The sequence below is a fragment of the Periplaneta americana genome, chromosome 10, assembly GCF_040183065.1.
Source record: "Periplaneta americana isolate PAMFEO1 chromosome 10, P.americana_PAMFEO1_priV1, whole genome shotgun sequence".
In the NCBI taxonomy this organism is placed as follows: Eukaryota; Metazoa; Arthropoda; class Insecta; order Blattodea; family Blattidae; genus Periplaneta; species Periplaneta americana.
The window spans coordinates 8,673,003-8,700,202 of record NC_091126.1 but is presented as its reverse complement, the minus strand read 5'-3'; the positions used below and the strand labels follow the sequence as shown (position 1 = coordinate 8,700,202).

At 36.3% G+C, this 27,200-nt stretch overlaps 1 protein-coding gene across 4 annotated transcripts in view; it reads right to left on the bottom strand.

Moving 5' to 3' along the window:
- The window catches only part of LOC138707421 (protein phosphatase inhibitor 2-like), a 30,956-nt gene extending 21,337 nt beyond the window's left edge, over nucleotides 1-9,619 (bottom strand). For all 4 annotated transcript variants that reach the window (XM_069836816.1, XM_069836813.1, XM_069836815.1 and 1 more), the window contains exons 1-4: nucleotides 9,468-9,619; nucleotides 9,051-9,215; nucleotides 1,111-1,205; nucleotides 472-719 (exon numbers count right to left, since the gene is read on the bottom strand). In XM_069836816.1, the coding sequence (XP_069692917.1) occupies nucleotides 472-719; nucleotides 1,111-1,205; nucleotides 9,051-9,215; nucleotides 9,468-9,553 (594 nt within the window). In that variant the 5' untranslated portion in view covers nucleotides 9,554-9,619. The remainder of the gene's footprint in view (nucleotides 1-471; nucleotides 720-1,110; nucleotides 1,206-9,050; nucleotides 9,216-9,467) is intronic.
- Between the last annotated feature and the right edge of the window lie 17,581 nt (nucleotides 9,620-27,200).

Below are 27,200 nucleotides of genomic sequence, written 5' to 3'. Positions count from 1 at the left end.
GTAATCGAGAAGGAAAAGGTGAAAATGTGGAATTTGTATAGACTAAGGGCTGTAGTTTAGTATACTGTAGACTTTCGCGATGACCTCGTCATCTGATGACAGTGACAGCGATTTATTATCGATTTATAGCAGTGCCATAAATGAATTCCTTATCCCTATGTCTATTTTGCAATAGGCAATAAAACTGTTCGTCACTAACAATCACGAGTTGCTCTGAAAAAGAGAGTAATGATTCCCCTGTGATGATGTATGTCCACCAGTCTGTGCACATTGTTGGTAACGAAGTAGTTACTGGGATATGGCAGTAAAGTTGATGGTAAATGAGATGAGCCTCGATTTTCGAAGTTTGATGATGACTGTGCACGATCTTTTGCAGTTGAGCTACAAGCAGCGAGGTTCCAGCATAAATATACCCTAAGTCATACTTTCTTAAATAATGATTCATATTATTAAGTTGTCTTTACCCATCACCTTATGCTTATCTCCAGCTTTTCCTCTGCTCGAGAATGGCATTTCACATCTCTCCGTCCGGCCACTCTTATGTCCTGGGCAACCCTCCACACCACAAAAAATTAATTCCGGTGAGGTTCTTCCACTGGAGCTTCCTTCCTTGGCTGGATCAGTGTTTTCTTCGTCGTGCATTAACTTGCGAGCCAGTTTTACGGCATAGTACTCGTTGTAATGAGCCTTCCTTTTGCTCTCGAACACTTTCCTCTTTGCTGTCAAACAGTAACCAATTACATTATTAGAAAAAATCTAAATGTGATATCAGACTGTAACATATCCAAACTACTGCTTCTCACCTCTTTTGAAGAAATCCCTTAGCCACTTAGGAAAGCTAAAACTGACAATTAAGGTGACAATGGAATGTAACAGAGCATGTCATCAGCAGTTTCCTCTATCTTCACAAATGGTGGTCACCTGTTTAATTTCACCATTCACTACATGTATGCAAGCCATGAAACCCCATACTACTCAAATTGCATATCTCAGTTCAGAAAACAGCTGAAACTTAAACACCTTGCTGATAAATTTGTCACATTCTGCCATTGCTGAGCTCATCTATTCAATGTCTTATTCAAATACAATGATAAAGCATAATCAAGTTACCTCGTTCTTCAGACGTCTCTTCGTCACTCGATTCAGATTCACTACCACTTCCCCTTGCAAAAGCTTTAGGTGGTTCATTGCCACTTAGTTTGATTCTATAAAAAAAAAAAACAGAAACAGATAAGAACAGAAACATTTGTTTTTAAAAGACTGCAAACTTTGGAAGTAGTTGTTTCTTATGTTCAATATATTTATATGCACTTTGAACATACGTGGTTTTCATTTGTGCATGCAATTTTCGTTTTGTTTTTTTCCATATAGCTTTAGGATTTGCGAAGTAATTACAGTCAGCCATTTATTTTAATCACATGTTTAAAACAGAGGCCAGAGGAGTCATCACATTCCTTGACTACTGGATATTGGGTGATTCACGAAGAAAGGCCATAAATGCTTACAGGATAATATGATTTCTGAAGTCATTCTGAGTCAAAAAGTTCATATGAATATCTGTCCATTTTCGAATGGTTACGGAGGTAGATGCACTTTTTGGTAAAACTTCTCACTCTATTGTAAATCAGTGTTATCACATGCTGCTGACATGAGACTAGGTCACCGAGCTCAATAAATAACACAACACAGGAGTCATATTGTGACTTGGAATGTAAACAGAGATGACACGGCATCCAGCCAATAATACAATACATCTATCAGTTCACTGAGAGTAACCTACGCAATTCACACCTGAGCACAACAGTACCTTGAAGCAGAAGGAGGTACCTTTAAAAATCTGTGGAAACATCGACCCCGACGTCTAGAGTACTAGTATGTATGAATATCAAAATGTAAACTTTAAATTTGTTTGTTATCTGTCTCTAAATGTGAAATCACACAGTCATATCTCTGTAAAGTTAGAAAACAGACCCATGTTTATATGAAAATTCTGACTCAAAATGACTTCAGAAATCATATCCTAAATTTATGACAAGATGGTCGAAGAAAGTGTATCAATGGAAGAGGGAAGACCAAAACTGACATGGACACAAGGAATACTTACTTACTTCCTGGCTTTTAAGGAACCCGGAGGTGCATTGCCACCCTCACATAAGCCCGCCATTGGTCCCTATCCTGAGCAAGATTAATCCACTCTCTACCATCATATCCCACCTCCCTCAAATCCATTTTAATATTATCTTCCCACCTACGTCTCGGCCTCCCCAAAGGTCTTTTTCCCTCCGGCCTCCCAACTAACACTCTATATGCATTTCTGGAATCGCCCATACGTGCTACATGTCCTGCCCATCTCAAACGTCTGGATTTTATGGTCCTAATTATGTCAGGTGAAGTATACAATGCGTGCAGCTCTGCGTTGTGTAACTTTCTCCATTCTCCTGTAACTTCATCCCTCTTAGTCCCAAATATTTTCCTAAGAACCTTATTCTCAAACACCCTTAATCTCTGTTCCTCTCTCAAAGTGAGAGTCCAAGTTTCACAACCATACAGAACAACCGGTAATGTAACTGTTTTACAAATTCTAACTTTCAGATTTTTTGACAGAAGACTAGATGACAAAAGCTTCTCAACAGAATAATAACACGCATTTCCCATATTTATTCTGTGTTTAATTTCCTCCCGAGTGTCATTTATATTTGTTACTGTTGCTCCAAGATATTTGAATTTTTCCACCTCTTCGAAGGATAAATCTCCAATTTTTATAGTTCCATTTCGTAGAATATTCTGGTCACGAGACATAATCATATACTTAGTCTTTTCGGGATTTACTTTCCCTATCGCTTTACTTGCTTCAACTAGAATTTCCGCGTTTTCCCTAATTGTTTGTGGATTTTCTCCTAACATATTCACGTCATCCGCATAGACAAGAAGCTGATGTAACCCGTTCAATTTCAAACCCTCTGTGTTATCCTGAACTTTCCTAATGGCACATTCTAGAGCGAAGTTAAAAAGTACTGGTGACAGTGCATCTCCCTGCTTTAGCCCACAGTGAATTGGAAAAGCATCAGATTGAAACTGGCCTATACGGACTCTGCTGTAAATTTCACTAAGACACATTTTAATTAATCGAACTAGTTTTTTGGGAATACCAAATTCAATAAGAATATTATATAAAACTTCTCTCTTAACCGAGTCATACGCCTTTTTGAAATCTATGAATAACTGATGTACTGTACCCTTATACTCCCATTTTTTCTCCAATATCTGTCGAATACAAAAAATCTGATCAATAGTCGATCTATTACGCCTAAAACCACACTGATGATCCCCAATAATTTCATCTACATATGGAGTTAATCTTCTCAAAAGGATATTCGACAAAATTTTGTACGATGTCAACAAAAGTGATATTCCTCGAAAGTTACTACAGTTAGTCTTGTCCCCCTTCTTAAAAATAGGTACGATTATGGACTCCTTCCATTGTTCTAGTACAATTTCCTTTTCCCAAATTGCAAGTAGAAGTTTATAAATTTCTCTAGAGAATGCCCTTCCACCCTCTTGTATTAATTCTGCTGGAATTTGATCAATACCTGGGAGACTTGTACTTTTTCAGATTTTTTATCGCAATTTCGACTTCAGGACACAAAGAATAATTAGAATAATGAAGGGGCTTGGAAAATGGGGTGTGGGAGAATAGAGAAGAATGGATAAAGGCTACAGAATCCTTTAAATGGGTAGAGGAATATGTCTTAAGACATTGTAAAATCTGATAACAAATAAGTAAATAAACAAATAAGTATATAAGTAAATAAATAAATATTATTATTATTATTATTACCATTATTATTTTTATTATATTCGCTTATTGCATTTCTCGCATATAACAAACTGTGAGTCTCATAGATTGGTATACACGATAACACACGAGAAAATTGTTTTTTTGTTATTTTACGACGCTTTATCAACTGCTCTGGTTATCTAACGTCTGAGTGAGATGAAGGTAATAGCATAATGAGTCCTGGGTCCAGTGCCAAAAAGTTACCCAGCATTTCCTTTTAAACCACTAGGACTCATCCATCAGGCAATATACATTTTGGTGAATTCACGATATTTCTCTTTTATTGGATGTTGCAGAATTCAGTATCTCTCCCCTACTTTTCTCAGTGTGAAACAATATAAATAAGCACCATTATTGATTTGAGTTTGGCATAAACTCTTGTTGAATAGGAGTCTGATCATTTCCACTGGTAAATATTTTTTTGATTACACTTCTTTCCAATTATTGTGGCACATTCTGTGGCTTTGCGGACAGATGTTATTACACCTGGATATCAATTTATCGCAACACATTTCACAAACACATAAAAACAATAGAGGTAAAATACCAAGAAAGAGTGAATGCACATGTGATGGCAGATTACTGTTGGAAAATTATGCGGAATTGTCCTGGCAGATCCCACTCTCGGAAATCTTATTACAAAATGAGCCACTTCTTTGTTGAATGACTGGAAAATTAATATTATAAACTCGTGCTTTTTGTTTCAAATAAACAGATTTAGTATATTTCACTTTTATTATAATTATAAATGTGTTTATTTCATGCTACAAAGAGATTAATTAAAACAGTATAATAAATATATTGAATTTTGACGACCGACCAGAGTGAATAGAGGTATATGGCATTCGTGCTGTATCTTAAGAACTAGAGCCAATAGGGAAAAACTGGTGCCATTTTTGGAATCAGCGGGTCGAATATACTCAGGAACAGATCTAACATTGGAGGCACTAAAATGTGTGTTGACAAGTGTTATTTAAGACAAATGCAAAACGGTGAAGTAGGAGTATTTATTAACTTTCTGTAGAGTTCTTCAGGACAGTACTTATGCTTTCTCTGATTATATTAATGTAATTTTGATGAGAGCAGTCCACAATATCATCCACTCATAGAAAGTAACATGACAGCGTTACTTTTGAACTTAAAGCAGCTTTCATGACAGTGACGTGTTTTAAATACTTATGGACTTCAAGGTTCTGTTCCTTAATCTTTTCACACCTCTGGAAAAAAGCCCTTATCCATCCTCTCCCCAAAAATAAAATTCCATCATAATTTCCGGATGATTACATACTTATTAGTACCCCACCAGCATTACCACAAGTCCTAGAATGTATTGTACACAGGCAACTGACAACACACTTCAACCATAACAACTTACTGGATTTAGGACTGGCCACAGTACCACAACTGCATTACTAAGAGTCAATGGAGACATATGTCAAGGTATGGATGACAGTAACTTGAATCTCTCTGATAATGCTGTCACTTGTTTTCAATCCTGCCTTCGTGACTGCCAGCAGTGTACATTAGCTGGTGATTTCTCTTTTGAATGACGAATCACGAAGTCTGGAGTTCCTCAAGAGTCAGTGTCAGGTACTTTACTATTTATATATACGATGTGACAAACACCATACAGCACTGCAGATACCACTTGTTTGGTGATGATTTACAGATCTATATACACTTTCGTTCTGATGAATTAACTGATAATAATAATAGCCTAATGTGTCCCTTGAAGGGCAAAGGCCTCCTGCTAGAGGGTAGCTCTGTTTCACTAACGCGGTGAGCTACTGTGTGCTGTTGAATTAACTGATGCAGTAGCTAAAATGACTGGAGACTTAAACTCTATCTATGAGCTCAAATGTTTGGATTAAGTTTGAACACAGAAAAATCACAGGCAATTGTAATGGGACATCCACATCTGCTCAGTACAATTAACGACAAAACCACACCACGACTGTCAACAAATGGGTCTTTTATTAAGTACAGTGACACTAAAATATTTTGGATTATTAATGGACAGAGATCTAAATTGGAACAGTTAAGTGGCTCACATCTGTAGGAAAGTATTTTCGTTGCTCCATTCTCTAAATCATTTGCGAAACTGCCTGCCTCTTTCCATAACTAAATCCATTTGTGGTATGAAAATATACATTCTAAAAATGTGAAATAGTCAATAAAATTTTTTTGAAACATTTTCATGGTTTTCAGTCAAGTCTCCCCTTGAATTAAATTTACACGAATTCGTACATGTTTGGAAATACACCAGAGGAATAAATGACTCTTTGTTAGATTTTCTACCGATATGGACAAAAATCATGATCCTACTCGCAATAGTTACCAAATAAGAAGATTTTAAACAATTGGGAAGAAACTTTTTTTTCTGAGAAAACTATGAACTTTCCGCCAATATGATATTACACTTTTTTGTTTCACTGGTTTGATTAGTTATTTTTTTATTCATAAATATTGGTTACATAATTTTTATGTTAAGAAGCAAAAATATTTAGGTACTGTACAACATTTATTGTAAATGTTATATAGGCATACAATATGATGTAATACTCTCCATGTTGTGCCATTATTATCTACTTGTAAGGTAAGGCTCCTATGACAATTGCAGAAAGAGTGAGAAAACATAGGCAAAAAAACAAAGAAAATCCAGAGTTTCGGGAAAGTGAAAAAAAAAAGAAAGAAAGAAGAAGAGAGATTGATTGTATATAAAAATACTTAAGAGCTGTAAAACGAATAAGAGAGAGATTGATCGAGAAAGAATTTGGGAAAGAGAGTTCAAAAAGAGAGATAAAAGTTACAAGCTGGTCAACCTCAGATAACAGAGGCATCAACATCAAAGATTTCACAAGTAATAGGCAAGGCATTCAAGTGGATTGAATGTAATCTTCCAACATGTCGGCCTCGTTAGCATAGTTGGTATAGTGCTGGCTTCTATGCTCGAGGTTGCAGGTTCGATCCTGTCCCAGGTCGATGGCATTTAAGTGTGTTTAAATGCGACAATCTCATGTCAGTAGATTTACTGGCATTTAAAAAAACTCCTGCGGGACAAAATTCTGGCAAACAGTGAAACTGATATAACCCCTGCAGTTGCGAGCGTCGTTAAATAAACCGTAACTTATTTTTTTTTCAACATCTCCAACAAAACAAGTTCATGTTCTTTCCAACACATTCAAAATCTGTCACCTTCAAAGGTAAAAATTAGTTTCTGAAAACCTTAAACTCTATTTGATAAGTGATCTAAAGGAAAGAAAGAAATGGGGTGATGCACTAAGTGAAGAATAAAAGTGTGAAGTGATACAGTTCTACAGAAGGAATGACATAAGCAGAATAAGACCAGGAAAGAAAGAATATGTTTCTGTGAAAATCGTGAATCTCGAAAGCGGAAACGAATACAAAAGCATATCTTAATCGTGAAATTTCAAGAGGGATACAGTTTGTTAAAAAAAGATCATGATTTTAAAATAGGATTATCCATGTTTAAAACACTGAAACCATCAGAAGCATTTCCAACATCATGCAAAGTTCACAACGTATGCATGTGCTCATATGAAAACGTGGAAATGCTTGTGGAAGGACTGAATAAATTATAAATGTCAATATTTTCACATCCAGCTGATGAAATTAAGATGACTGAATCCAAAATTCAAAATTTGGGTATGTAAGGCACACTCTGAAACAATCTTTTAGTTATTATTAAGTTAATTTGAATAGGATAACTTAATACTGTGTCTCCCATATCTAATCAAACACTTGTCCCATACGTAACTTACACTTCTCAGAAATTATATTTTTGTGACTGGAACATGTAAAGGAAAATCTTTGATCTGATAGCACATGTTAAGTATATATTGTAAAGTAATGCTGAGCACAAAAAAGCATTTTTAACTATAAGTAATTTAAAAAAAAGTGAAGTGGAAATAAACCCGTTAATAAAGGCTGATTTTCTACTGACCCATACAAAACAGGTATTACTTTTTTTTTTTTTTTTTTTTTGCACTGAAATGAGATTTTGGATTCCTGACTTTGGTATAATGTAAGGAAAAGCATTCTGTTGAATTATATGAGAGTCTGTATTTTTAAAAACTGTAAATTATATTCCAATTCAAGAAAATGTATTGCAAAATGTCCCATACGTAACACACAAATACTGTGGCTTTACCCTTAGGAGTCTAGACCTGCCTGGTTCATCCTGTACCTACCCACCGTAAGTATACATAAAAATAAATATTCTTATCCCAATACAACAATAACTGTACAGTTTTTTGTTTCTCCTGAAAAAATGTGGTTCAGTGTACATGTGGGCTTTCTTAATTTCCTAATTCAATTGTGATTTGCAAGAACAATAAACAAAATAACTCTTGTCGGTAATGGGAAGTATTTGTGCGTATACATAATTATATTTCAGTGACGAAAATGCACTTCAGCAGGTAATTGTTCTTCCTTTCAGAATCCAAATCTTCATTTACTCTATAAAAATATATACCTACTGTAATTCTAAATGTCAATAACTGCCTACCCTAAATTTAACCAAGAATGAATATATAAGTTCACACTGTTGACAATCTTCACACGTTTCAGCGTGTTTCAGTACTTCAATACAGTACTACGATTGGAATATAAAAAGTGAAATTTAAATATGAAACGTTCGTCCATTTTGCACACAGATTAACTAAGAAGGAGGCAGGCGGCCAGATGAGCATAGCAAAGGTTTTATGGATTATGAAAGATAACAGCTTGTTTTCTCGTAAAATATAAATCACATCTTTTCCTCTTCTTCTATGAATGAGAAAGTATAAAAACAGAAACTGCAACCTTAAAAATTGCACCACACCAACAACTGCATATTCCATGCTACCGTAGTTTCAAAAACTTATTTAACACTTGTAAACCCAGTAGGCCTAAATGTTTAATAGCGATCAGTTTTCTAATAATTTAGAGGATTTTATAGTATTATCACGAAGGCATCTACCATCTCCTCGACACTGCTGAAAATCACTAACAAAAAAATTAATATTTACACAACAAATAAAATAGATCAAGATACAGTATGCACGACAAACGATGTAATAGGTTTTCTTAAACACTCTATAACTACCATTTAATACTGACACCAGGGATGCTTCCAACTTGTTTAGAAATTCTTCAACCACCTCTCTCTCTCGTCTGCAACATATATAAAATAAAATTGTGCACTGCTCACTTTTCGGCCAAGAGATTTGCATCCAATCCATCAGTCTCTTCTTCTCCTATTTCATATGTGTATGGAGTTTTTGGCTCGTCAATTTTCATATGTCCGTAGTCTTTATCAGGTGGGTGCAGTGTGGCTATTATATTCATTTCATCCCATTTTGTTTCCTTCTGCTTTCTTTACATGTAAAACAAAAGGAAAGAACACGTCACATAATAATAATTATTAACAATATTAATTTTCAACTGCTATTATGTATACGCAATTTTAAATACAATTACCATTTTTGAAGGTTTGGTTAGTCATGTCAGAAGTGCTGAGAGGTGGGCCGGGCACACATCATGCAAATCCATCATTTAACTTCTATTAATAAGTTTAAAATAAATGCTTATACAAATCAAAAATTAACATAATTGCATGTTAACTTACCTTTTTAAAGCAGAGTCAGGTCTCTCAAAACTTGTCGATGATTTCAATATTCCTTTAGTCGGTCTTTTACCTAAATTCTCCGCCATGTTTTCTGCACAGTGCACACCAGTGTTGCCAACACATAAATTGTATCCCCGTCAGTATAACACCTGAAAATCCGTCAGTCCTTAAAAAAAAAAAAAAAAAATTAGACCCACTCAATGTATCTGTAAGACAAATAAAAAGCAAATTTTTTAACACAACTAACTTACCAATCTTGATTAAAATATTAATTCGTCAACCTCTAACTTGATTACTACGAGGAAATCTGAAACAGGGGATTCTTTAACATGGTACGGCCAGGTATGGCACAGTTCAATGAAAAAGTAAAATCCCCAAAAATTAAACAAATAAAATGACAGCAGCTGAAAAAGTAAAAAAAAAAAAAAAAAAAAAGACACTGTAAATCATAATTTCCGCCAAAAAAGTCCGTCACCCGTCAAAGCCATTCTTTTCCCATCCGTTACGTTGAAATTCCTTCAGTTCTGACGGAATGTCCGTCCAGTTGGCAACACTGGTGCACACCAGTGACACTTATGTTGAATTCTAGATCATATATGATCTAGGGTTGAATCTATAGATGTAGCTATGATATTGAGTCACAGCTACATCCCAAAGTTTCATCATGCTCTAAATTATCTTTGTATTCTCAATACAGATTCAAAGATCAAATATGCACCATTTACCTGTATCTACACCGTTCAATTTTCCAAGCGCGTACGCATTCAATCTGAGGAGAATATTCAACTAATCAAGTTGAAAACACACGTTCAATTAAGATGTGCCGTGTTGAACCCTAGATCATATGAGCCGTTCAGAGCAAAAGTGGTGTAAGTCAAAATTGGATAATGAGGTTTGAAGTAAGAATTCTGTAAAATACAGCGCAAAGTAGCAATTAATATGTCGTTCTTGTTATCTACTGACTACTAATAGTTTAAATAAAGTGAATATTAATTGCTACTTTGTGCTGTATTTTACAGAATGTTTACTTCAACCCTCATTACCAATTTTTTACTTACACCACTTCTGCTCTGAACGGCTCATATATAGTAGGGTTGAACGTCATCTTCACTATGTATGTATTTTTTTAGTTGGTTATTGAACGACAAAATGGCAAAATGTTAGTTGAATCTGCATTAAACTACGGAAGTGAAATATAGGTAACGAATGCATATTATAGAAAAAGAATTTTGGCCGTAGAAACGGATTATTTGAGACGAAGTGCTAGAGTCTCTCGCTTGGGTCACATTAAAAATGAAGAAATTAGGCATAGAATGGATGCTGAAAAGACAATGTTAAATAGAATAGAAAATAAGAGTTTGAAGTGGTTCGGTCATCTGATGAGAATGGACGAAGATAGATTGCCTAAACAAATTTACCAGTGGAAACCTCCAGGAAGAAGAGGAAAAGGTAGACCAAAAAGAACTTGGGACAACGAAGTAATGGAGGTCATGCACAAGAGGGGGTTGAGGACTGAAGACGCACAAGACAGAAGGCTTTGGAGGATTGGCACAGGAAGACTGCAGTAGCTGTAGAATCCTGAATATATACCGTATATTTAACGACGCTGTATCAACTACTAGGTTATTTAGCGTCGATGAGATTGGTGATAACGAGATGATATTTGGCGAGATGAGGCCGACGATTCGCCATAGATTACTTTGCATTCACATTACGGTTGGGGAAAACCTCGGAAAAAACCCAACCAGGTAATTAGCTCAAGCGGGGATCGAACCCGCGGTCCACACCTGTGGAGTAACGGTCAGCGCGTCTGGCCGCGAAACCAGGTGGTCCGGGTTGAAGTTTTTTCCGGGGTTTTCCCTCAACCCAATACGAGCAAATACTGGGTAACTTTCGGTGCTGGACCCCGGACTCACTTCACCGGCATTATCACCTTCATATCATTCAGACGCTAAATAACCTAGATGTTGACACAGCGTCGTAAAATCACCCAATAAAATAAAAAAAATCGAACCTGCGCCCGAACGCAACTTCAGACCGGCAGGCAAGCTCCTTAACCGACTGAGCCACACCTGTGTCCGTCTATATGTATGTATGTATGTATGTATGTATGTATGTATGAATGAATGAATGTATGTATGTATGTATATTAATTACTTAATATTAAATATGAATCCAATAGTTAGACCTACTTGATTTTCAAAATTGTGGTCGAACACTCCATAGGCACTCGTATTTGCGATAATCTTCAATAAAGCTAGTCGTACTTGCCGCCATTTTCAGCTTAAAAGTTTCACCATCGCCAAACAAAAGAGTTTTCAGTTTATTTGGGGCCTTCTAGAACAATCAGCTGCTCGCTACATGTTACTGTTGAACGAAAAACGCAGAAGATACCCATCGGCGAAGGGTAGCTTTCAATTGTTGCACGCATTCCTATTTTTTGTGGAAAAGGCATACACAACTGAATGCGTTTCGTTCACTCTCGCATGCATTAATTGAATGCTTAAACAAAACAAGAGGCGCCAAGACCAACAGCGACCAGTTCTGAGGATGACCCATAAATAGGTCGAAACATGTAAACAAGGTACGTTAGAATTTAACACAAGAAAGTGTTTCCTGAGCTCCATTCCATGTCATTAGCTAAATAAATTACAGCAGGGGTGTAGGCCTATGCAAAGGGAGGGTTATCGAGTTTGATCCCCTCCTTGAACTAAAAAATTACATGTTTAAATTTTGAGTATATTTTAAATCCATAATCGTTTTCCCTTCTTTAATTTTTCACTGTCAGAGAACAAAATCTACATCGACATAAAGCATAGTCCTCCTACTACTTCAACATAATCCCTGTGCTTGGTGCTGCAGCACGTTCGAATTATAACAATGCTGTCTTTATTATAGACAGACTTACCACCTACCTATCATATACCGGGTGGTTATAATTAAACTTTCCCTACTAGGTCTCTATGTGAAAAATTAGTGATCACAAGAACATGAAACTTAATGTGAACATTGCCAAGGACATGCGGAAGAGAAATAATGAATAAGCTATTTGTTTTAAATACTTTTCATTCATTGTTGTATCGTACACTATGCCTAGTTTTTGTGGACATGATGCCCTTCAGACTGCAAAGTGTTCTCGTAATAGTGCCCATCAGTGTCCAGGACAGTTTGAAATCGTAGAATAGCATTTTTGCACGACTGCACCACGAAGTACTTTATATCCATGGGTATAGCCTACCCGATACCTCTCTTGAAACGCTTCTCTTCAGATCTGAACATGTGCGAACGTTCCCCTGATAAACTAGGGATTGACATCGGGTGTTTGGGGGGGCCAAGCATTTGGAAACGATTGGCTAACAATTCGATCGTTAGCACATGTGTTGCGGAGAAGTTGAACTGGACGAGCGATGTGTGGTGAAACCCGATCTTGCTTGAAAACAGTTATGTCCAACGCATTCCTCTCCTTCAGGGCGGGTATCACCTGCTGAAGAAGCACATCGCAGTAACGTTGACCAGTCACACTGCACGTTTTTAGACCTTGAGCATCAACCTCTTGAAAGAGCACTGGACCAATGATGAAACTGGCCGTGAAACCACACCACACAGTGACACGTTCACTATGTAGAGGAACTTCATACACATTGACTGGAGGCGAAGATTACCATACTCGACAATTCTGTATGTTCACCTCACCTGTTAGATAAAAATGTGCTTCGTCGCTCCACAGGACATTCCAAGGCCAGGTCTCGTCAACTTCAATCCTTGCGAGGAAGCGAAGAGAGAACTCAACACGTTCTTGTGCGTTCTGTAATGTCAGCTGCTGTGAGACGTGAATCCTATACGGATACCATTTCAGAATGGTTCGAAGCACCTACCGAACAGTGGACTACGGAATGTTCAGGTGCCATGACACATCTCGCGCACTGCTTGATGAGAGGCGGTTGTGTGCAGCATTGTCTGCCACAGCAACAGCGATTTCTTCAACCATCTCTTCCCGGAGCTGGATGAAAGGACTACAGAGAAGCCCTCTTTCCACACCAGCTTGAGGAACACGATGAAGTTCGAAGAAAAAAAAAACAGGAGAGCTGGGTGTCGCTCTGGGAAGAGGCCGGAGATCAGTTATTTTACATGTTAAAAAAATTCCTGTTGCTGTGGCCTACAACAATATCACATTGTGTTCACTTCATTTTGAAGAGTGTATGGATGCTGAAAGCAAGAAACTTCTGTGGAATGTTACACTTACGTTACTTGGCATCCCAATTACTGGATGTAAATGTCTTGTAGGCTTCTAAAATAAAATTAATACAATCCATATACAGTTACTGTATGGCTTAAAAATACGAGGCGCATCCAGAAAGTAAGTTTCCCGATTTTTTCCCCTTGAAAGTAAACGTAATTAGCCGTGTCAATTGCGCATGCGTAACAGATCTATGACGTATCAATCTTATGCCAGACAGACAGGTCCCACCTGGTGCCAGTAGCATGGCAGCAGTTGTCCGAAATGGAAGCTCTTATTCCTCCTCCCGCCGCCTGTGACGTTCGGTCGGTGATAAAGTTCTTTAATGCACAAAGCATTGCGCCAATTGAAATTCATCAGCAGCTCTGTCAGGTCTATGGGCCGAACACCATGAGATGGTGCGTCGCTGGTGTAGGCAGTTTTCCGAAGGTCGTCAAAGTGTCCATGATGAAGAGCGCAGTGGGCGACCGTCCCTCATCAATGATGATCGTGTTGAGCTGGTGCGTCAGTGCATCATGGAGAACAGTTGCTTCACGATTACGGAGCTGAGCAGCCATTTTCCGCAGATATCGCGATCCTTGTTGCATGAGATTGTCACTAAGCACCTGCTGTTCAAAAAAGTGTGTGCCAGGTGGGTGCCGAAAAACCTGACACCCGAACACAAAATGCAACGTTTAGGAGCAGCACTGACATTTCTGCAACTGTATCACGATGACGGCGACGAGTTCCTCGACAGGATCGTCACGGGCAATGAGACTTGGATTTCGCACTTCACCCCGGAAACCAAGCAGCAGTCAATGCATTGGCGGCATAGCGGATCTCCGGTCAGGACAAAATTCAAACAGACGCTGTCGGTACGGAAAGTGATGTGCACGGTGTTCTGGGACAGGAAGGGCATTCTGCTCATTGACTTCCTTCCAAGAGGTGAAACAGTGAACGCTGACCGTTACTGTGAAACACTGCAAAAATTGCGACGTGCCATTCAAAACAAGAGGCATGGAATGCTTACTGCAGGTGTTGTGCTCTTCCATGATAATGCTCGTCCACATATGGCTCGGCACACAGCAGCTGTTTTGACGGAATTTGGCTGGGAGTTGTTTAATCATCCACCCTACAGTCATGATCTTGCTCCCAGTGATTTTCACGTTTTCTTGCACCTCAAGAAATTCCTGTCCTCCGGTGAGCATTTTGGCAACGACGAAGAGCTGAAGACGTCTGTCACACGCTGGTTCCATTCACAGGCGGCAGAGTTCTACGAAAGAGGGATACAAAAGTTGATCCCACGATACGAACGACAAGTGTCTCAATTCTGATGGTGGATATGTTGAAAAATAGGTGAAACATTGCTGTACCTGTTGCCAATAAATGTTTTCCTGAAAGTGTGTGTTCTTTTATTAAAAAAAAATAGGGAAACTTACTTTCTGGATGCGCCTCGTATCAAATAAACTACACAGTATCCCTTCTCTACTGAGTTATATGTACTCTACACACATTTAACTTGCCTGCGCTATTGTCGCGCCAGTTGTCAAATGTTCGCATATTTTATACGTATGAGTTGCGCGACTGTATGTATTAGACTGTGGTGCACACAAGCCTAAACACCAATAGCTGCACAGACCATACCAATGACGTTGGACCGTAGGTAACTATAACGTCATTGGCACAGATCACACACAAGCTGCTGGGCCTGTATGGCAGCATAAATGAATGAAACATGACTAAAATGGAATCGACCGATGCCGTCTTGTCTTGCATATCGTCGCTGTCAAGTCAAAACCTGCTATGTGGAGAAATTGTGGATTTTAAGATTTTGGTACCACATAACAGGTTATTTAATCCTGCATCGTTTCACATATCAATTATGTACCTAAAGTCGATCATAAGGGCGTAAATCACGATTCCCACATCTGCTATGTGTTTGCAGGTAAAAGAAAATCTGCTATGTGAAAGTGCCCACATAGCATATTCGTATATGCACTAGTTGTTGAAAGCGCATATCTGCCATGTGGATTGACCTTCCACATAGCAGATTTTTCTTTCTGCCTACTACATTTGTATTACATTTCTTGATGCTATGCGAGATCAAGAATTTCATTTTGCTCTGTTAAAGCGATAATTGAGCATGTTGCCAGACTGAGGGAATAATCCCATAGAGTCCCATAAGTGGGAACTAGATTTTTTAAAATAAAGTGTGCAAATATAGAGATTTTCGGGACAGGTCTTTTAATATAAAATTGTATTAATTATGTTTAAAGTGTTTTGCGTCTCATAACGTATATTAACCAAGAATGACACATAAATTAAATCCTTTTTTTATACTTGTTGCTTGTGAAGGACCGTAACTGTGTTCCAAATATCTGAGTAGGATGTACAATAATTTTCCATAAAGGTAAGGAATACAGTTAAATAATACAACAGAAATTATAATGAATAGTAACCAATACGTCTGCCGTAATAGTAAGCTATTACTCCTTAAACCTGTAGGAGCATCAATAAATAATGTACAGGGATGTTTCAAGAGCGAGATACATGGTGGACAAGTGTCTGAAATAGAGTTTACAGGGTGAATTATATAGTCCAGTATGCTTATTAATTTGTTTATAAAAGACATTAAAGCCTATTTAATTTTATACAGTATCCATTTTTAGCGTCTGATCTTAAAATCGTGCTTTTAGTGTAAAACAAAAGCGTCAAATATAAAAGCGCTTTTATGTAAAAGATCAAAGTGAGTACTCTGTATTTCTACCATATTTCGGAATATTTCTACCATATTTCGGAAGGACAACCTGTAAGATATAACGAGGATAATCGTAGTGAAACATCATCATCAGCCGTTCGAGTCATTAGTCAAGATTTGTTGTTACTGACTGGAATATAGATTTTCCTTTTCTCTTGGAATCACTTTCTAAGCTTTCACAATGTGCATTAATTACAGAAAGAGTAAATCAAGAAAAGAGTGATATGCTACCTGATAGTTCTAGCGGTCAAATTGGAAGTGAAAGGATGAATGAAGAATCTGAAATCCAAATAGCATTAGATAACGTAAACGAAGAGGAAGAGTCGCCAAGAACCATTTAAAATTTATATAGCTTTTCGCTTGATGAACCGGCTGCAACGGAAAGCAACAGGAATGCAAGAGAGAGAAAATAGAGATTCTAAATTCAGCATTGATGAAGAAAATGTCAATTATACAAGAGATGAAGAAAATTCATCGTGACAGAGAATAATCTAATAATTGGAGACAATGGCAATGAGAATAATGGTATCACCCAGTGAAGAAATCTCTACTAAAGAAAATGAACTTCCAGTGAATGGTCCAGAATTTTTATCCGAAAAAAATTATAAGCAGAAAAGAGTACAAGCGGAAGAATGCTTGAAAGACGAGTTCGAAAAAAAACAATTTGAAGAATTCAGGAGTATGAAATCATGGGATGCAAAACATGCACCTGTAATGGGGCCAGCCTTATAAAAGGAGATAGAGGAAGGCGATAATGTTGAAGTAGGAAAACCCACGACTGTTTTATGCACAATAAAGATTGCATCAAGATGACATTTTGTAGGAATCTTTTTTTCTAAATACTCTTGATCTGAGTAGAGATACTTCCAGAAGATGGATAATAAATGATGTGCTGGTGCAAGCAGATGAAGATGATCATCAAGGCAAGAATAGTGACAATGAAGAAGAATAAAGAAAAGTCAGAGTCAGTTCTGAAATGGTTGAAAGTACTACTTAAAGTATCAAGTCATTACTGTAGAAGTAATACTAGCAGAATCTATATTGAAGCTACCTTTTCTTCATAATTCCACACGCACAAGTTATATAATGAATGGTGTAAAGGAAATGAGGAAGGAAATATTGCTTCTAGGAATACATTTGTGAAAATTTGATGATCTCAATACACAAACTAAGCAAAGATGAATGCGATAAATGTTTTAGTATAAAGTAGGAGCTGTAAGTGAAAAACAATATCTTCAATATAGAGGAAGAAGTCGAGAAACCAGAGAAACAAAAAAAAAAAAAGCTAAAGGTGATGCCAGTGCCAAGAAATTGGTTATTACCATGAATCTCCAAAGTGTACTTCTTTATCCAAAACTATTAATTTCTAGAATTTATTATTCCCAGAAAATGCAGGCTCATGATTTTACGATTAATTTTCTTAATCATTGGGAAGTATTTTTGTATGTATGGCATGAGAGGGAAGGAGATGTCGACTCAAATGAGTTTGTTTCATGCATAACTCATTTCATCAGTAACCTAGATTAAAAATATGAAGAAATAGTGTTAATTTCTGATGGCTGCAACTACCAGAATCCAAACAAGTTGTTATCAAGTGAGCTGTCAAACCTTCAGTGAAGAAGAAAACCTTAATTGAACGACTTGTACTGGAATCTGGTCATACAATGATGGAGGGTGACAGTGTACATTCCATATTTGATGTATTTAAACATCCCATCTACAGTCCTGGAAATTATGTCAGTAGGATGAGAGTAACACGACAAAAACAGCCTTATTATGTAATATAAGTAGACCATCGATTTTTCTAGAATTACGAGAGCCAGGGAAATAATTTTGTTTCAATTAGATTTGGTAAAAAAGTTGATGACAGATATTCGTGCCTTGTAATATCTACCTTCATGATTGAAAAGACCAAGCAAAGGATATGCGACTAATAGATCACCTCTGTAGATTTATCCACGAAGGATAAGCAAAGATAAATAGATATTCTCATCTACAGAGACAGACGTCCGCAATGCCATTAGAATATCACCCTTTCTTCGATTCTCTTCTGTTAGAGTAGTCGGTCTGATCTGAACAATAATCTGACCAGTTTCATTTTAATTGTTCGAAACAAGGGAAAAGGCAAAATTGGATTTTTGAATTTATGCAAAGATGGACGTAATTTTGTGAAGAGCTTTCCTTTAATATACACCAATGTTATTTTTATGCACATAGAAAAAAATTCAAGTCAATCATGCGATTACATGAATAATTATTGCCAAACTCCAATTTCAAATTATTAAATAAACGTGTTATAATTTAAAAAAATAAATATGTAATAATTAATTGGTTTTAATTAATTTTAAATGCATAAATTAATAAATAAATGCTTTAATATATGCTTGAGTGCAATATTCAATACACGAAATACGCCTGCTATGTGGCAGATCTGACAAACCAAATCTGCTATGTGGATTAAAATAGATTAAAAAAAACTATCGTGTCCACGGAAATAATATTAGATTTATAATTTTTTGTAATATGATGTGTATTAACTTACTTTACATAAATAAAAATGTACAGAGGAAATACTCTCATTTTTTTTTAAATAAAATGTTTTTTGTCTCTCCTGTAAAATTTGTGAAAAACCACATAGCAGATTTTGAATTGGCAGCAATGATATCTCAACAGATATTTGCTTCCGGACACATGTTTATAGAAACTTTGTTACTATTTTCGACCTATACTACCACCTCCTATAAAAATATGCGACACTTTTAAAGCACACAGTGTGTGTGTGCTTATACTTATATATATATATATATATATATATATATATATATATATATATATATATATATATATATATATATATATATATATATATATTGTAATAAATGAAGATTTAGGTCCTACATTATATAAATATTGCGCTATACTGGAGAATTCCCACGGTATCATTGAACCGTGCCGTTACGTTTAGCGCCAAATTTTACTAAATACACAATCTCGCCAACATAAGAACACGATGTTGGTGTGTGGCCTCATTAGAGAGAGAAATTTGTTTCTTTTCTTTCTGTGCCTCCTTCGTTCTGAACATTACTGAGAGATAGCACCACTGTTAGCTACAAGGTATATTTGCGCAAATATATTGCAAGTAGATTACGTGACTTAAGCACAGGAACGCCATTTCGTAATTTCATTTAAGAAACAAGCCAAACGAATTATCTTTGCATCAAAAACGGATGCTCCCTGGACCAAATTATCGTATTTTATAATTGTTTGAAACTTATTACATGACTTAGATGAGAGTTTCGAGACAAAACAGTTTTGCTATATTTGTTTTTTTTTATTAAATGTTAAGCACCACTGTTAGGTACAAGGTGTATTTGCGCAAATATTGCGGGTAAATTATGACGAGTGGCTTAGATGAGAGGCTCGCGACAGAAACAGTTTTGCTGTAGCGCATGCGCGGACCTCTCATGCAGTGGAAGCGTGATCCTTGAAATTATTTTCGCGTGTACATTGAAGATTAAATGATTGAGATCCCTTCTTGTTCCGGTTACAGACCTTGGATATACGAAGGTTAGGTTTGGTTAGTTTAGGTTTTTATTAGCCAAGTCCGCGCATGCGCAGACAGGCAATATCCTGTCGCGAGCCGCATGTGATAAGTGATATGAGGTCGAGGAATGGGAGAAGGTTAGGTTAGGTTGGGTTAGGTTAAGTTTGGTTGGGTTGGGTAAGGTTAGGTTAGGATAGGTTAGGTTGGGTTAGGATAGGATAGGTTAGGTTGGGTTAGGTTAGGATAGGTTAGGTTGGGTTAGGATAGGTTAGGTTAGGATAGATTAGGTTAGGATAGGTTAGGATAGGATAGGTTGGGTTAGATTAGGATAGGTTAGGTTAGGATAGGTTAGGTTAGGATAGGTTAGGTTGGGTTAGGTTAGTTTAGAATAAATTAGGTTGGGTTAGGATAGGTTAAGTTAGGATAGGTTAGGTTAGGTTAGATTAGCTTTGGTTAAAAAATAATAGGCCTATAATGAAAGCGGTGAATAATTTCATGGTCCTTAAATTTTTTTTCGTAAAAGGCTAAGTATTTTTCTATAGGCCAGAAATAAAACAGCAACGCCGTCATAATTACGTACTTTACGCTTTGGCGAACATTAACCTGAAATTTACTTTCCGTCATTTTAATTGTATTCCGTGAAACACACCTTTATCCTGTTAATTTCCTTGTGATAACCTAGTTTATTATCTTATTACATCTTCATTTTCTTTTAATGCATTCAAAAAACCGCCGTTGTACTACATAAAACCTTGAACTTGACTAATGGAGTGAATTATTTAAGAATATAGTCGCGAATTTGACTTCCACCATTTCGATTATATTTTGTTTGATACGGCTCGGTACGGCCCGGTGACTAGTGGCCAGCGAGTAGAGTCGACTATCGATATTGGTCTGCCGTGCGTATTATCCAGTTGTTCCAAATATTGCAATATATGTTATCATTTATATCAATACTTACGATATTTTCTATTTCTTCTGCAGTTTTTCTTCAATAAAAACAATGGAATATCTAGCACCGTACAGAAGACTTGCTGCGCCAGCTGTAATAATATCTAACCTGATCACGCCAGAAGGAGGTAGCACCAGACTTTCCTTATCGCTATATACACGGCGCAAGGATCGTATTGCATGCCAGAATTCATTTGTGCGCTTTTTCCTCATAGCTTCTGCAATCTAGCAGCTTGCTGTGCAGTTTACATGATGCAATAGCGACCTTGCGCTGGAAATTCATTGCAATGGACAGAAAACTAGCTCCGTGGACGAGTACCTTTAGTATTAGATCAATATTTAATACAATATATTTTTAATCGGTTATTTTACGACGCTTTTTCAAATGCTACCGGTATATAGAATGAAATGAAGGTGATAATGTCAGCAAAATGAGTCCAGGGTTCAGCACAGAAAGTTACCCAGCATTTGCTCGTAATGGGTTGAGGGAAAACCCCGAAAAAAATCTCAACCAAGTAACTTGTCCCAACCAGGACTCGAACCCAGGCCCGTTCGTTTCACCATCAGAAATCCTGTTACTCCACAGTGGTATTTATTCACATTGCAAATGGGTACAGAAACACATGCATTCATCAGTAAAACTACGTAACAGTGCTAACAGAAACTTTTTTATATGAGCTTACCTTCCTGAAGATATATTATGAAATGTAAACTCTAATTATTTTATTTAATCTCGTCTTTAAGTTTACGCATTATACCGGGATCACTCTTCTTTTTTCTGCATTGCTGTGTAGTATGTTATTCATACGTATATCTCCAAGTGGTGGCCTGAACAACTGCAGACGTTTAACACATGAGTAGGGCCTACAGACTGTTACAAAAGAAACATTATAGTGCTTCCATTCCACAAATGAGATATCGCTAGCTTGGTTTGACAAGGTTCTAACTGCAAAAACCATTATTCTGGGAAAATTGAGTTTAAAGTTTCATTATAATGTAACTTTTTTATTTATGAATATTTTTCAAAAATATTTTACATACCTTCTAAGATAATAATGGAAAGTAGTTTTTATGAGTTCTCTTTGAAAAATCCTTCTTTAAATTGTAGAATCTGAGAGAGCGAAAATGCAGTTAGAACCTTGTAACTTTAAATTTGACGCTTCAGGAAAGTTACAAAGGTGTAAGTGCACATAGAACCTTGTGAAACTAACTTTTTAATCACTATTCAAAAAATATGTTAGTTACAACTCCAGATTATAGGGATCAAAGAAATTAAAATATTGTAAATCTATGTTGTAAAAACAACATTATGGTATAAACTATAAAATAATATTGGATTGTGACACTATTTCAAACAAAAATGTATTTAGTCTACACTAAGTGAGTTGCTGAGTAGTAATTTGTCTTGTAGAGGCATGAAAGGGACAGCTTACTATTCTTTTGGTAGGGATGATTGTTTAAGTTCGTAGGTTCATTGAAGTAATGATAGCGAAATGAGCCCTGGGGTCTAACACTGAAAACTTCCCAGCATTTGCTTCGAATTGGTTGAGGCAATTTGTTACAAGCAGGGCTCGAACCTGGGTCCACTAGTTTCGTACTCAGATAGGCTGAAGTCGGCATAGTGTTTTATTTCATATCACTTGACTGTAATTTCAACAATGCCAATATTGAAATATCAAGAAGTAATGCTACCATTAATCAGGAGCAGTATTTTCTTCCTTTTCAGTTTATATTATAGACAGGACAATGACAACATTAGACACTACAGACACGCGTGAATTGTTACAGCGCTTTCAGTGGGAGGTACTGGTCCATCCTCCCTACAGCCCCGACCTGGAATCCAGTGATTTCCATCCCTTTCGACCATTGAAGAAGCACCTGGGTGGTATGCAATTCAACATCGATATGGGTGTTCAGCAAGCCATCATGACGTGGCTTCAGGGACTTGATGCAGATTTCTTCTATGCTGGCATCAATGTCTTGGTCTACCATTGGAACAAGTGTTTGGACAAGCATGGTGACTATGATGAAAAGTAATGCGTACCAGTGCCCTACTATTGTGTATCAGTATATCTGCCTTGAAATAAAGTTTGTCCATGAGAGCTCTTGTTACCTTATTTTTTTTAAGCACCCTCTTAATTTGTCAATTGATTAATTGAAAAGTTAAGTTTTCAGGAATGAATAGCAGGAATAAATTTTGCAGTGGATATTTTAACAATGTAACTGCATAAAAGCATAAAGTCTTTTTTACCAACATATAATCCCTTCTAAGCACGTAACATAAACACTAATTTGACTCAAATATAGAAGTCTATAGCCACAATGGAATGGAATTTGAGACAATCATTCTGGAAAAAGAAACCAAATCATATAATTTTCCAACAGGATAGAGAAATTCTTTCAAGTTTACATACGAAATATCTCATAAATTAAGTTCAACTCAGAGGAGAAAATTATTTCGAAATACAGATAAAGTAAAATATTTTAAGTTTTTATTGGTTGTCCTTCTGTGCAAGACGCCGTCGAATTAACCACATTAGAACAGACAAATGAGTTCATGCTAAGGACTCATATCCACTATAAACCCTGATCACTTCAATTAATTACAAATTATTTGCAGATTTCCTTGAATACACTGGTTAATATGCAATATTATATCTGATTTATATTCATTCATTCATAGTTTCCTGCCCAAGTGCAGGTCTTTCACTGCAAACCCAGCATTCCCCAATCTTTCTTATTTTCTGCCTTCCTTTAAGTCTCCGCATACAATCGATAAATCTTAATGTTGTCTATCATCTGACATCTTCTTCTGCCTCGAACTTTTCTCTTGTTCACCATTCCTTCCAGTGCATCCTTCAATAGGCAGTTTCTTCTCAGCCAGTGACCCAGCCAATGACTTTTTCTCTTCCTCGTTAGTTTCAGCATTATTCTTTCTTCACCGACTCTTTCCAGCAAAATTATTATCTGCTGTATTTGTCTTTAGGGAATCTCTAATTTAAATATGTCAAATGACTGTATAAAAACTTTCTTCTTTAAACCTTTGCAACACAGATCTTAGGAAAGTTGTGTGAGTGGACAAGGAACATTATGTAAAGTTTGGAGATTAGCAAGGGAAAAAAATAACTAGCATGGTGCATTTATTAACACTATTTATTTTTAGCCTGAATATTTGTAAAAAGACATTATCCAAGCAAATACTTAGAGACCAAAGAGCAGACAGAGATAGGATGAAAAATGTCTCTCTGGGAATGCAACTCTCTCTGGACTATAAATATGCATCTTGGAACATGTCGGCTTGGAGTTGGTGACCAGGTTTGGGCAGGTGTGCACATCGGACATGATTTACATTACTGTCACTGTCCAATTTGTCCATAGATAAGATAAATGCCTTCACTTGCTTCATCATGTAGATAAGCAATCACAAGTTGATATAAGAAAAGTACAAATTTGTCAACTGCAAGGGAAATAGCATTTCAGTTTTAAGAATTCCATTGTCTGTTGCAAACCCCTGTACTCATTGTACTGTATCCTTTCCCACCAAACACTGTCATACAAGTTTCATTCAGGAAATGTATCGTCACTGATTTGATGTTATCCTATTCAGAATTACGAGTTGGCACGGATGTGTTCACTGCTACTCACAAGATCACAACACAGGTAGTGAACATGCAAAAGACGAAAACAATATTAGGTCAAATACACACTGCAGCGTGATGTTGATCATTTCAATAACTAAAGTAATATGGAAGCAAGATATCAAATGTGCTCTCATTTTATATTACCGAATATGAAGATAATTCGACTCCATTTCTTGTTTTATCTTTGGTGGCTAGTGTGCAATGGTATGTATTGCTTGGGCAGTAAATGCAACAGGATAGTAAAATACAAAATACCAAAATATATATTACTTAGGACAATTACTTTTATTTATACGTTACTAACCTCTGCTCTTCTATCAATTTAGGTAAATTTTACAATATTTGACATGTTCGGTTAGAGACTGAGAAAGTATCCTTTCTTCTCACCTACTTCACTTTCATCCTAAATTTAACGTTTACTCATCTCCAAGTCTTAATGTTTTTGCAATATATCTTTCAAAACTGGCATGAATTTTCGAATGACATTAATCTAGCTGCCCTCTATTCATCTTGACTCAACTTCAAGTTGCCACCTGCAATTTTTATATCTTTGAATACAACTTATAACCATGATCCACAAGCATCAACCGGTTGAATTTTTATACTATCGAGAGAAATTCCACAAGTGAATTCTTCGCGAATTCTGTTGAAAGAATGTGACAAAAATAAAACGTCCTTAGAGATTTATACACGCCTCGACAAGGCATAACTCTGGTAATCATGTGTCAATCTTAATTAAAAAAAAAAAAACGAAATATAAGCTAAGCTATTCCAATACCAATGAAACATAAATGTGCAGTGGAGAAATCATATTTAGCCGAAAATGAAATAACTGTAAATAAAAAATATAAGAAGAGGACCTCACAAAATACTAAATATGATTCTAACGAAACTCCCAAGAATAAATAACACATCTCTGCCTACGACACATACAAAATAATTGAAAAAGACAGGAATGAGGGAGCACATTTAAACTTAAATCAACCTAACTACTTTCAATACACAGCAAAGTAAATAACTCGAGAATTACGGAGACAAATGGAACAGTACATAAAAGAAGTTTTGAGAGAGTGGCATAAAGATTTGGAGAAATGTACTGCAAACAAACCCCAACACATACAACTGAAAATTACACTTCAATGCTAATAAAACTATAATGTAACTGGTTTAAATACTTTATACTGTCACAATAATGCAAATGCTAATTCAATATTGCTGACTGAGAAATTTATGAAGATAAATTCTTGCAACTGGCTTCCAAATAAATTTGTAAACTGTCTAATTAATATTTCGGCATTATAATAATTACTCCTACGTAAAATCTATTAAAATCAATTCTTGCAATGAGGTGCCTTTAATAGGAAACTGTAAACTGTTCAAGTCATGTGACTACATGAAGTTGTTAACAAGTTATGTTAAGAGGAGTAGTAAAAAATTATGCTCATTTGTAACAGGACTGCTATTCTTGAAACTATGTAATGATTAATGGAGGTGGCCCAGTTTAGAGTGCTACCATGCATACACTCTCACGTGATTTTTCAACCAATAAACTTCAGTTAGTTCCTGAACACTGATATATCCACGTAAGTTTCATTCTGATTGAGTATTAATTTATATTGGCAGTAACTGTGATTTTTACATTCAAATTATTTACATGAGATATCGAAATCTTAACAGAAGGGCCAAAGGAATGGCGTGCAAAGATTTTACATTCAGATTACAATCAATGTAGTTATTTCAATGCCTAGTTGTGCTGCTTGGCTATCAGAAGTTGTGACTGAAGCACTCCACTGGAGATTTCCAGTACTACCACAGGAGCATGGAGGAGAAACGAAGGTAATGTGAAGCAAAGGATCTGACACTGCTGTGTTTTGGTTGTAACCATAAACTGGAAAATATTAAAGTTACTATACTGCAATAAATTTCTATAAAAAAAAAACAACTGGAAGTTTTTCGAAAATAACGACAAAGTGGCATGGTGCAAACTGTGCAGTTTGACTTACAAAAAAAGTGGCGGAATCTCAAATTTACTGATCATTAAAGCTAATTCAAGCAAGTGAGCTGCAATGCGCTGAAAGTAATCTGAATGAATTGCAACAAGAACAACCAATTTACAGTTAAAACAGTACTAAATAGACAGAATCAGACCGATTACTAGTAAACTTCGTAACTAAATCATGTGTTTCAAGATCCTGGGTTCCAAGACTGTCAAATTTCTGAAACCAAGATACATGTTACTATGTCAGAACAAATGTCAATATTCCTGCTTTTGTAATGCACGCAATGTTTTTATTTAGATAATTTTAGTTTAAGTATTACAAAAATTATTATCTGATGATCTATTTTGTTTATCTTCTTGTACATGGCTTCAAGTTATTTCTCACCGACCTTTACCGAAATGTCTGGGAAAAAATGAAAACCAAAGTGATGCAAGTAAAAAGTGTTGTGCTGACAATTAAGTGCTTTACTTGTAATGAACAAGAAAATCACATAACATTCACAGCACATTATGTATCTGAATCCAGCTTATCTGAATATATCAGTGCTTGAAGGAAGACATACCGTGGGTGCTAGATGAATGGGAGTTTAAATTGTAACTTTTTTCAAAGTAATATCACAAACG